At 44.3% G+C, this 13080-nt stretch overlaps 1 protein-coding gene across 1 annotated transcript in view; it reads right to left on the bottom strand.

Annotated features, from left to right (window-relative positions):
- Positions 1 to 4493, bottom strand: part of gpr179 (G protein-coupled receptor 179) — a gene marked incomplete at both ends in the record, with an annotated part of 33241 nt that extends 28748 nt beyond the window's left edge. The window contains 3 exons of the mRNA XM_080722494.1: positions 2224 to 2332; positions 3330 to 4180; positions 4368 to 4493. Of these exons, the coding sequence (XP_080578620.1) occupies positions 2224 to 2332; positions 3330 to 4180; positions 4368 to 4493 (1086 nt within the window). The remainder of the gene's footprint in view (positions 1 to 2223; positions 2333 to 3329; positions 4181 to 4367) is intronic.
- Positions 4494 to 13080: the final 8587 nt, after the last annotated feature.

The raw sequence follows: 13080 nt of genomic DNA, 5'->3' as shown, positions 1-13080 counted from the left end.
CGTCTTAATCCAGCAGATCATCCCGCAGGCCGCCATGCAGCCCAGCCATCTTTAAATAGAAGGATGAGATGAGAGGTGGAGGATTGGGCCTGCCCAGACAAATGAGTCTTTTTGTGACTAAAATCACTAAAGCCTGATTTACACTTCGTTGTGTGGCAGAGATAGACATTCAGAGCATACTGCGGGCCTAGGTTTGAGGGGTCGACCACAGTTCAGAGGGCACTGACACGAAGGCTTATACTTGCTCGATGATAAATACATTGTTTTCACAAAAACATATATGACTTGTTTTTACGTTGAGTATCACATTCGTTTAAATGCATAGTCTAAAGGCAGTCAGATTAAACTGGAGAGAGGGAGGAAGGTGAAAGCTTTTTTCACAGAGGAGAGAAAGGTAATGGAGTGGGAGAAAACGAAGTGACCATTCTAGATAATTAGACCAGGCAGACTATTTTGAAAAGCACAGTTTAGTGAGTTTACATGACGATGGTTTATCCAGACCCCTAGAAAGAGAGAGTTATGACACTTACGTCGACTTCCATTGTAAGCGTGGAAAGCTATGGAAGTAGCTAGCTTAGCCTAGCTTACTGGAGCCTGTTCTCATTCTTAGCAAGCCTTTGCTGCTAGGGTTGCCACCTTTCAGAAATTGAAATAAGGAACACCTCTTCCGGGCACGCGGTGCGTGCGTTCCGGGCGCGTGGCACAGCCGCCGGCCGGCGAAAAAATGCAGTACCAAATCCATGAAATGCATAGAATAGTTATAACTATAACACACTACACACAACATGGTATAACCTATATTGTTTTGCAGTTTGAAGTGGCCAATTGTTTCTAAAATATGAATAAGTTAATTTTGTATGAAGTAAAGCAATGTATCAATGATTTGAACCTGGCTCTTGTATTGGGTCACTTGGTGGTCAGTAAAGAGAAGGTAGTCAAGAAACCATTAAGTCATATACTTAAAGTTTAAAGTGCTTTATTAGCAACAAAGATTTTTTTTTTTTTTTACTTTAGGCTGAATAGGCTTCACTAGCCTGAACCTGAGCATAGCCTAGTTTAAAGTGCTTTATTAGCAATGAACATTGAACATTTTTACTTTAGGCTGAATAGGCTTCACTAGCCTAAACCTGAGCAACTTTACAGAAATAAGAGCCCAAAATACTTATAATAGTCAGATTTGGCAACACTGCATGGTATTTCATCCAACCTAGCCCAACATGGCTTATATTATCAGACCTGGCAACTGCATGTTGTTATTTTTCTCCACACACTGACTGTAGGCTAGGTTGCTTGGCAAGCAACCTTCACTGACGCTGTCAAGCCACGGGTTTGTTTCTTCCCACTCGCGTCTGTACCTTTGTAGGCGTCTGTCCTTTTTTTGAGGCGGTGGAGTATTGAATTCAGACGACATTTTTAAAGCGCGCGGTGTGCCTGATCTGCCTGGTGTAAGCAGGAAGTTCGACTGTAACTAGGCAACGGTGATTGACAGCGACATGCAGTGCATATGCAGACAGGGGCCGTGCTAGCGGAGATCGCAGGAGAGGAGAGGAGAGGAGAGCGTACAGCCGCAGCGACATTTGCTGTCTTTTCCTGTGTTTTATTTCATTCATTATTGTTAAATTCTGTTTTGAAGTTTGTGTGACAGACCTTTATGGGGCATTTGGTTAAATACGGAACAAACCGCGTTCCGTATTGGTTCAATACGGAACGCATCTTTTAATTGTCCAATACGGAACGATTCCGTATTATACGGAACGGGTGGCAACCCTATTTGCTGCTCTTCAGCCCCATCCGCCCCCATTATAACCGAGGCATTTTCACTCGCTGGTAAGTAGACTAAATCACGGAAAAGACGTGATTTAGTTTACTTACCAGCGAGTGAAAATGCCTCGGTTATAATGGGGCGGATGGGGCTGAAGAGCAGCAGAGGCTCCCTAAGAATGAGAACAGGCTCCATGCGACGCCACTTCCGGTCTGCGGCGAGATCAAAGCGTGACGCCACTCTCCTTAAACCACGCTGGGTTTACCAAAGGCTACCAACTGAAACTCCCAAAATGCACCAACTATTTATCAAGAGTCTTGATGTATGATTGTCCCTTTAAACAAAAATACTTCCCCAATTCAATTTCCCACTCTTTCAAACTTGAACTGGGGAACTGGGTTTACATAATGGTCTAACCACTGTAGGCCATGCATAGTTCTGGGAGATACAGAGAAGTTTACCTCCATGCTGGTTCGGTTGCATTGGTGTGTGTTGGTAAACCAACCAGGTCCCGTGGCACACTGGTCCACATCAAAGTCCTGAACGCTAACATCCACACGAATCACCCCCCTAAAACAGAGAACACGCACGCACGCGTGCACACACGCGCACACACACACACACACACACACACACACACACAAACACAAGTCTTTTAACAAAGTGCAGAATGCTTTTTAAACTATTAAAAGCACACACAAACCCAAACGTCTAAATTAAAGTAAAGCTGCTTTAAAGCCCCAACAGACTGGAATCATAGTCAGGTCCCCCGAAGTTTCCTCTGCAATAATTTACGTGACCTTTAAATTGTTCCTTTTCAAATGTCAGACTTCACATCTCTCAGTCCAAATGCTTAAATAAGTATCTCAAAGTAGCAAACACTGGATTGCTTTTAAAAAAAGGTCTGAAGAATGTCTGAAGAATTTGGTAAACATGCAGAAGCCTATGAATGTCATTAAACCCTTATAGGCCTATACAGTCAAAATAACTTAATTGTCACATTTACACCCAGCTTTTGTTTTTAGTTGATCATGCTGAAGTTTTATTTCTGGTACCATCAATAATGACATCATCAACACGAGACAGACTGAGGGGTCCTTACATGAAGTCAGGTCCATGTAGTGATACATTGTTTTAGTAAAAAATCATAATTAGCATGGTCTTAAAAAACACACACCTGTTGTCCATCTATTACTGACAAAATCCATAACATGAGAGAGCTGGAAGTCCTGACTTGAACTCAACAGCATCAGTCGCTGACCTTATTCACCTTTGAACCTTTAATGACATCATCAGCACAAGACAGACGGAGGTGTATAACGTTGTTGTCGGGTAGAAGCCTTGTATGTCCAAAACCTTCCTTTTTTGTTATTATTTAAAAAATAATTTAAACTAGTGAAATTAGCCGATCTACAAGTGTGCTTGTACGGTATATCTGCTATTTTCACTAGTTTTGTGCGATGCTCTTGTATGATGAAGCAGGGCTTTACTTTACGAAAAAACATACGCATTTGAAACTTGGAGATACAAGGTTTCTGCACGACAGTGATGATAACAGGGTCCTGACCTGAACTCTGGCGTGAGGTCGGGTTTCAAGCCGTAGAAGGAAGTGGACAGAGTGAGCATCCATCGGGGAAGGAAACGGCCATCCTTGCATTCCAGGAAGGGGGCATTGGCCCACCGCACCCCACTCCGATTGGTCACGTAGCTGTCACCCTGCCCCCATTTGGGCGTGTCTAAGGTGGTGAGGTCGTTGAGGAGCACGCGTTTGGACAAAGCAGCCATGGGCTCGTTGGATTTGAAGCCGCTGAACCAGCTGTCATCGGGGGCCGGCGCTGGAGGATGCAGGCTCTTCCAAGCCCGGGACAGGTCCTGCAAGAGGATGCCCTGAACCTTAGGGGCGAGGTTCCTGGAGGCACGGAGCACCAGCTGGGGCACTTGGGCTGCCGGATCGGCGTCGAAGGTGAGCAACGCGTGGCCGATGAGGAGGTCGGCCTCGAGGAGAGCGCGGACCAGGGCATGGTACCAGTCTATGTCTTCCCTCACGGTGCTCTCCCGCAGGTCGCTGGCCTGGAAGACCATGTTCAGGAAGTTGGCTGTGTTTGCCAGGGCATTCATGGCGGGCTGGAGAGGGGCGTAGAAGCTCTCTGGCAAGGGTCCACTCAGCTCTGGCGGGCTGTACGACCGCGAGCACTCCCCCAGTGCCAGAGCGGAGGGATCTCCGCTGGCTAAATAGGTCTCGGCCGGCGACCAGTCATCCTCTGGGGCCTCTGAAGGTGTTGGCACAATCTCTGGCGGCTCCGAGCTAGAGGGGCTCTCTGGGGTCCCTGTGGCATTAAATAAAGAGTTTGTGCGGTTGATTGCCTCGGCTGTACCTGTCCCTGTGAAGACGCTGGGGGTCACCTGTGCATGGGGGAACTGAGGGAGCAAAAGGAGAAGCAAGACCAGCTGCATTCTGTAATCCGCTCTCTGAGGGTTGTCACTGACAGCCCTGTTTCTGAGTGGTTCTCTTTAACCCCTGGTTGATTTCCTCTTCATCATCAACAACAACAAAATAAATTACATTTCCACAGAACCTTGGAAATGCCTAGTCTCCCCTCTCTACAGCCTCTTTTCCATCCTGTCTCTCCAGCGCTGGTCGCACAGGCTGAGGTTGCTGCAGCAGCAGGTGTCTGGGATGATGTGTGTGGTAGGTTTGCAGTGCTCTCACACACCGGGCGCACAGCTCCATCTGTGCATCATACAGCCACACTTAGAAGCCCTCCTACGAATGCACACGTTATTAATCCATCGGTGGGATGGAGAGACAGGGGTGAAGGCAATCCCCTCTCCAGCATCTCTGCAGTCCGTCTCATGCTAGTTAGTGCGTTTCTGTTTCCCTAGTGACTATCGACTGTGATAGTTGCTCAGAAACAGTGCCCGACTAAAGCTGATCGATATATATATATATAAAAGAGCCACAAAAATAGAAAGAAGAGAAACTGTGCGTCTCCCGACAGAAAGTAAGTAGTAAAAAAACACACACAGGGGTGCGCATGCGATACGCGGAGGAGGAGGAGAATCCCCAAAGTTGAGGGATTCCGTGGGAGGCGCTGACTCTCACAGGAGAGACAGGGAGCTATACGTCGAGGTACAGAAGCACTCCCACTACTTTCTAATGAATCTATGCCCTCTTTATCCCACTCTTCTGTCTCCCGACTCGGTCAGAAGCTTCGCCGCAAAGCGCCTCTCACTCACTGATGGAGTGACGGCGTCTAGGCTAGCCCTGCTGTTCAGCCCCCTCTCCCTCTCCCTCCCACTCCATCTCCCTCTCTCTTTCTCTCCCTCCCTTTCCACTCACCCCCCACCCCCTCCACTGTCTTTCCCCTTCACTTCCCTCCCTCCCTACTACCTATTCATTCTGAGGATGAGAGGTGATGAGAGTGCCACATCTGTTGGCCATAGAGGCTGCTGTGGACGCGTGCATGCGCTAGTGTGTGTGTGTGTGTGTGTGTGTGTGTGTGTGTGTGTGTGTGTGTGTGTGTGTGTGTGTGTGTGTGTGTGTGTGTGTGTGTGTGTGTGTGTGTGTGTGTGTGTGTGTGTGTACACGCGCGCGTGTGCGTGTGTTAGAGTGCATATACTGTAGGAGAGGATGATGCAGGCAGGTTAAGCCCTGCCCTTATTTGGGTGGAATCCCTCACGCTCTGTGGATTAACCCCTGCTTCTCCGGTCAGAGGAGTTGATGGGGGATGCTCTTTTACCGTCATACACACACTCACGCAGTAAATGTATTCATAGACACCCACACGTATACACGCTTACACACGCACACACACACGCACACACACACACCACGCACCACGCACGCACACACGCGCACACGCGCACGCACACACACACACACACACACACACACACACACACACACACACACACACACACACACACACACACACACACACACACACACACACACACACACACACAGTGCCTAGCTTATTGGAGAGTGGTGCTGTTTGCAAGCAGACAGTCATTTGCACACACACACACACACACACACACACACACTCATGCACAAGCTTGCCAGCTGTGTCACTGTTTCAGGGGAGTGGAAGAACTTAAGGCACACACAGACACACACACACACACACACACACACACACACACACACACACACACACACACACACACACACACACACAGTCACAGTCACACATGCACACTCACGCACACACACGCACACACACACACACACACACACACACACACACACACACACACACACACACACACAGACACACACACGCATGCACGCGCCCGCACACACGCGTTTTACGTGTATCACAATCTCTCTCATCCTAATTCACTAAGTTAAAATTGTATGGTGTGTTTTTGTGCATGTACATTTTACTCTGTAGATTTTGATTGTTATTGCAAAACATGCATACAACAAGCTCACAACTTGAAAGCGACACTTTCAGTATATTTTAATGAGGATGCTTTTGTACTTTTACCCTCTTAAGCCCCAGGGGGGTCCAGGGGAAAAATCTGCCTAAAATGTATGCCCAAATTAGAACAGTTGTGGACTCAAAACTACAATGATTGACATTTCACAAATGCAGTGTCAAACATCACATTTCTCTTACCAAATTGTCCTGCTGTGATCACTTATCTAGGAAAAGATGATTGAAAAAGACCTCCGCCTATGGAATATTTGCATTCTGAATAGTGAATAACACTCAAGACCTCATTGAAAACATTTATAGTCAATTGAGAAATTGTCCACCAAGGTGTCATCAATTGATAGAATAAATTGTATGAATATATTCCAAACTATGTAAACTAAACTCTACAGATGTTTTAGTGAGAGTAGTGCTGTAATATTAGTAATGTAAAAGTATAGGGTGAGAAATGATAAAAACAAGTAACAATAATTTGTAATAATAATGTAATATGAGTAATGTATGGATAAAAAGTACAATGGCAGCTGATTATTATGCCTTAGTGGTAACAATAATCATGTTACAGTGAAAATGAAATTGCGGGGGCAATGGGGTTCAAGTTACTCAAGTAAATGTTTAATACCAGACTTTGAATTGATTATATTGTCTATGCCTCATATGTCCAAAACTGTTACTTTTCAGGATTCAAATTCAGAAATAGGAAAAGTCACTTTGTGCCATGCTTCGAGCTTGCAGATCTGATACTTTTGGGGCTTTTGTGTGAAGTACAATCCTATCACTGATGACACTCAACTGTTTTTTGTCCTTCCCCCCACTGAATACAAAACACTGATGCTGACCTTCAAAGCAGCCAAAGGTACGGCTCCTCCATACCTCCGAAACCTGATCAACCCCTACAACCCCACCCGTTCACTCATATCAACCAACACGGGGATGCTGACAATGCTGACAGAACCCTCGCTAAAAGCCCCTCGTCCTTTAGAGAATTTGCCCACCTGACCCCCAAACTGTGGAATAAACTCCCTGACCCTGTCGCACTTAACTACAGACTCACTCCCTAGCTTCCGCCGTGTACTGAAGACTCATCTCTTCAGACTCCACCTAAACCCATAGCACTACTGTAACAGTAACACTCCCCTTCCCTCAATGACCATACAAAGATAGCATTTTTAGGTTTTAGAAAAGTTTTTTTTACTGATTTGTCTCTTATGTCACAATCCTTTCCATTCCCCTAGACAGGATTGTAACAATTACAAAGAGATGTCTGATGAGAGTGATTGAATGGTGTGGTAGTCTAATGATGAGACTCCGGGCACATAGATTCCATGTTCAAATCAGCAGTTTACTTTACTAATTGAAGATTAACATACAAATTGAATGCTTCAACAGTACTAAAACAAATCTGCATGTGTCTGGGTGGTGTTGCTCTAATCATCAGACTCTAAGTACAGTCATTTCTTGTTCAAATCAAATCCCACGCCTCCTATTATTCAATGCTGGAGTATTTCAACGTAACATTTCCAACACCTACAGCCTCGAAAAAAATCACAGCACCCCATCTTTAAGTGACAGAAACTCTTATCATACTTGATACGGTGAAACAGTGTAACAGTTACTGTACACTGTTCACAGTGATTTAATAGGTTTTCCCATAGGTGTAGGTGTGTCTTCAGAGAATCTAACACACTGAAACTGTGGTCACAGTGGTAAGGTTTCTCTCCAGTGTGGGTACGCTGGTGTGTCCTTAGGTTACCTAACTCGTTAAAACTCTTGTCACACTGTTCCAATGGAAGGGTTTATCTCCGGTGTGGATGCGCTGGTGATTCTTCAGATTACCTGACTGACTGAAACTCTTATCACACTGTTTACAGACAAAGGTTTTCTTTCCAGTGTAGCTCAGCCGATCTCTCTTCGCGTCTCCCGCCTTAGCTAAATTCTTGGTAAACTGTTGATGGGTTCGGTTCATCTGTCCCTCCTTGTTTCTCCTGTCTGGTTACAGAGCAGTTTATTTGCCGACAGGCTGCTGAAGTGGTCTGTCCATTTCTCAGCATCTTCGTTTGTTCATGGAGGAAGGTGAAGGCATATGGACAGTTTGGACAATCAGAACAGGAGACCTGCGTGACTGACACCGCCCAAGCAGCAGGCACCACCAGGTTGGTCCTATATCTACAGGGGGGCATGCTCCTGAAGAGCCCCCTGCGTTCAGCAGGCAGGATCTGATCAAGACCGCTCTGATCTGACTCTTCTCCTGCGATGGGGCCCATACCAAAGTGTTCAAACATATCAAATCAATTAATCGTATTCTCAATTATACTACTGTAATTCATGTTTCATCTGTATTCATCATTAAATATCATTTCAAATATAAATAATAATGAAATCTGCAATTTTCACTATTTAAAATTGTTAATTAAGTAGTTTCCCTTCCTAGAACTATAGGCCTACGGGTATATCCACCTGTTTCTGTGTAGACGTTGGAAACTTGTGGATAGGGAAGTCAAATTCCCTAGTCATAATAAAATATTTGTCTTTGAAATGTACTAGTGAAGTGAAAGTCAAGTATATCCAAGAATACAAATAGTTATATACCCAAGTGAAATACAGATACTCAAAATTTGTTTTCACTTAATAGACCTACAGTACTCTACTTTGTTAGCATTTATGTCTACCAGTGCATACCCTCCAATTGCCTCTTTACGTGGAAATGTGGCACCTGACACCATCCCTTAAACTAAAGGATGTGTTTCTCAAACATTCAAATTTCAAGGTCTCCCCTTAACTCTGACAGTGAACAAATGAAACCAAATGGACCAGTTAGGGTTCATTTGGTTCAAATTGTACACTGTCGGAGTTACAGACTTGTATGGGTCAATTTAGACCCCCATAGAAACCCACAGAGTCCCTGGAACCCACTTTGAGAACCACTGCCTTAAAGGATGTAACACTGCTTTCTTTCAAAATTGGCCTGAAAAAACATCCATCAGGAGACCAGACAAGGGGAGGAAACTAAATGTTTCAATCTCTTAGTATTTGTTGATGACATGTATTATTGTTAACTTTATTGTTATGCTACATTGATGAATTGAATAGGCCTACATATAGAACCACAATGGAAACAGGTCCCCAGGACTATTTTGTGTTATCCTTTTAGCCTTAGCTACTGTACCACGTGCTGCCTACATTTCTGACTAATAAAGTACTCAATCAATCAATCAATCAATCAATCAATCAATCACTCCTTCCTCCTCCCTGACCTTTCACCCGACGGTGTTGCGCGTGAAAAAAATAGCAGACACAAGCTCACAACAATGCAGCGCGGATGTGTCTGCCATTTGTATTGGGTTCGACACATCTAGCGCAGCGTAGTTCATTTGGACACGGAAGTTAGAGTCTAGATATACCCCGAACCCCCCCTCTTCATTCGCTAACAGCTAATTAATTCATACGCCCACGTTCATTCTTACTTCATTCTCATTCGCTACAAGCTACTTCATACACACCCTCATTTCTCAGTGTAGTCCTTATAAGCAGCCTCTGCTCACTGCTTTCAAAACAGGTTGTGTGATGTGTGTAAGAAAAATCCTCCACCTCCCCGGCCTCCTCCCTGTGGCATTTAGCTTCAGTTGTAATGGATGCTCTGTGATAGGATAACATGTGGATTGTACCATGGTTATTCCATGATTGTGGTATGATGAAATGTTGTTTGTACTATGGTTATTCTATGTGCTGTAATTTATGATGTAATTGGAAGTTCATGTTTTATGTACATCTGAAACTTATGCTCTGCTCTGGGGGGTCTGAGATAGCAGATTCTGTGTTATGTTATGGTTACACAGATAAATCTGTATATCATCAGAGCAGAGCCCATCTGCCAAACTCAATGCAATATCATTGCATAAATGGTTATGTTATTTCTAATAAATGTCAAATGGTTTTAAACTCTTAGCTGAAGTGTTTCAATGAAACCGTCTTACGATGGAACATAAATTAAACTTCAATGCAGGCGAGAATCCTTGTTTTGGTGGCCATGGCAACGGGTTTCTGAGAATTCTCCATCCTTACCCGTACACACAAACAGACACACAGACACAGACACACACACAGACACACTCAGAGTAGCCTAAAATAGGCTACTCTGAGATACAAAGTGCAGGTCTAAACTCAACAAACGCTTCAACTCAGACCTTGAAACCCGCCTCGATCAACAGCTACTCTGCTGGCGCACAAGTAGGCCAGACGCAAATTGGCACCTAGTCAGCAGTTTTAGTTCACTCTGCCATTATCATTTGAATCCAATAACTGTTCACTACTTGCAACAGTGAGCTGGATGCGATCTCACCTGGAGGGGAGAGAACAAGTGGTGGAGGTGAACGGAAATCTCCAAATGCTAGTCTGGAACTACACCTCCTGCACGGCGAGTAATGGAAGCTGGCATTTCCGTTCATGAAAATATATTTCAAAATGTAATCTCTGCTAAGCAGCAACGTAAATATTCTTAGATGATTTTTGTTTATATTAGGAAGTGGGGAGGCTTCATTTCCGCTTTAACCGGATACTCATCATAAGACCCCCGGTCTCCCAGACTAGGCGTGGCTTAAACCGGAAACAGGAAGACAGGCCTCATGATGACTAAAACATAACGTAACGTTATCTTCGTAATAATGCAAATCAATGCGTTTATTCCATAGAATGTCGAAAAATATGGACGATGCGAAGCCATTGGTTTCTATGCAGCGCAAATGGCCCTTTCTACCCCTTGGAATGGGTGTCGCCATCATAGAATTGTAAAGGCATCAGAGATGCTATTGGCTGCCAACGGTCACGTGCAACCGCAGGGATACATGGGAGAATGTGGTCGGAGCCTCCCGAAATACAGCACACGAAGAAGAACACAGCCAGCTGGTATCAGTTTAGTTGGCCACGCCCCCCGCAACTTTATCATTTATTTTAAAATAAATTGGACCACAATTCGACAAAACGAATATGATGGTGATTGAAAGGCAATTTTTAACTAGCGATAGGAACCATGCAGTATTCATCAAAATGTTAATTAAGGTTAGAAAACGAAAGGGGAAAATGAATGGGATCCAACAATGGAGCACAATTCTTTTTGCGATCGGCCGGAGGGGGTTTACTTCCCTATTGGAGTCATTTTAAATCGGCAGAACTATGCCCCTGGTTTATTCTTGCTAGTCGCAGTACGAGTTGGAATAAAAGATCAACATACCAAACGATTATTATACCAAAAGAAACGAAATGATTATACCAATTTAAACCATTTTAAAATATTTCTGTTTCCGGTTTCGCTCCCACCTGGATCAGAAACCCGAAATGCTACTGATCCCAGGCTAGTCTCGGACAGGGACAAATTGCAGGTTGAAAATAGCCTCGTAAACCGCCTCCTCCTGAATGTCGCTCCAACAAGGCTAGGTTGAAAAGGCCCTGAGCTCTGAACTCAAAGATCTGCACCTGGCTCACTGACTATCGACCAGGCCTGTCAATGCTCCTGGATTTCCCAGGAGTCTCCTGGATTTTGACCCCATCTCCTGGGAATCTCCTGGATTGGCAAATCTCCTGGACTTCTCCTGGATTTGGTATCAAACTCCCAAAATTCACCAGAACACAGGAAATTACATCTACTATGTTAAGATTCTTCTAGGGGTGGGGGCAATGCATGCAACAGATATTCACTTAAGTAATGACTTAAAGATGAGAAGTCATTATTAAAGATGTCTTTCTTTGCTTCAGTCATCACATCTGATCTGTACACATTTGGCATTTTAAGGCTGAAATTGTGCCCATGCTAGTAAAGCAAGCCTGATAAAAGTATCAAACATGCACAACATTCACCAGAACACAGGAAAATAAATCTGCCATTTTAATTTTTTTCTGGGGGAGGACCCCCAGACCCCCCGCTTTAGGGGTGGGGGCAATGCATGCAATATCATACAGATATTCACTTAAGTAATGACTTAAAGATGAGAAGTCATTATTAAAGATGTCTTACTTTGCTTCAGTCATCAAATCTGTACACCTACATTTGGCATTTTAAGGCTGAAATTGTACCCATGCTAGTAAAGCAAGCCTGATAAATGTATCAAACATGCACAACATTCAACAGAACACAGGAAAATAGATATCTGTTAGAAGTTTTGGACCCCCAGACCCCGTTTGGGGAGTTCCGCGCACCCCCCCAAAAATAAATCTCTGGTCCTGGATTCTGACAGTCCAATGTTGGCAGGCCTGATCGATAGACCTACACCTGGGTAAAACTGAATCCATCCTCTTTGTTCCAACTGCAACCTCAAAAAGGTCGAAAACTAAACAATCAATGTGGGTGAAAATAACCGTGATAATCGTGTTATCACAAGGAAAACGAAATTACCTACTTGGGTTGCATCCTAGAGGCAAATCTTTCCAGTGACGAAATGACCTCAAACTAAGAGAGGTAGGCTAAGCAAAGAAATCTACCCAAGAACTTGTTTTTTGTGCAGGATCACTACGCGCTGGTCAGTAAGAACACTTTGAAGACTCTAGCAAGAGCACTCATCAGTGTATCAGGGAACTGTATGCAAAGTAGAACACTTCTAATAAAGTATTAGATCAACCAACCAACACGTGAGCGGTCTCCAGCGACCCCTGCTGGTAAAATAACGTCCGTACACATAACATGATCGATGGAGGACTGACAAAGGGTGACGGACCGTTCCATTATTACAAACACTTCGTCCCATTAGTAGGCCTATGATTATGCAAAGTAAGGGCCGGTGGACGCCGGTATATGGTCACTAAACAGGTCACGTCAGAGTCAAATCAAGAGCTATGCTTTCGTTGCACCTATTCCATTTCTATACAGACTTTACTATAGCCATATAA

This window comes from Nannobrachium achirus (genome assembly GCF_963921795.1).
Source record: "Nannobrachium achirus genome assembly, chromosome: 3".
Classification (NCBI taxonomy): Eukaryota; Metazoa; Chordata; class Actinopteri; order Myctophiformes; family Myctophidae; genus Nannobrachium; species Nannobrachium achirus.
The sequence above is the reverse complement of the archived record's forward strand: the minus strand, read 5'-3'. Positions and strand labels throughout refer to the sequence as shown.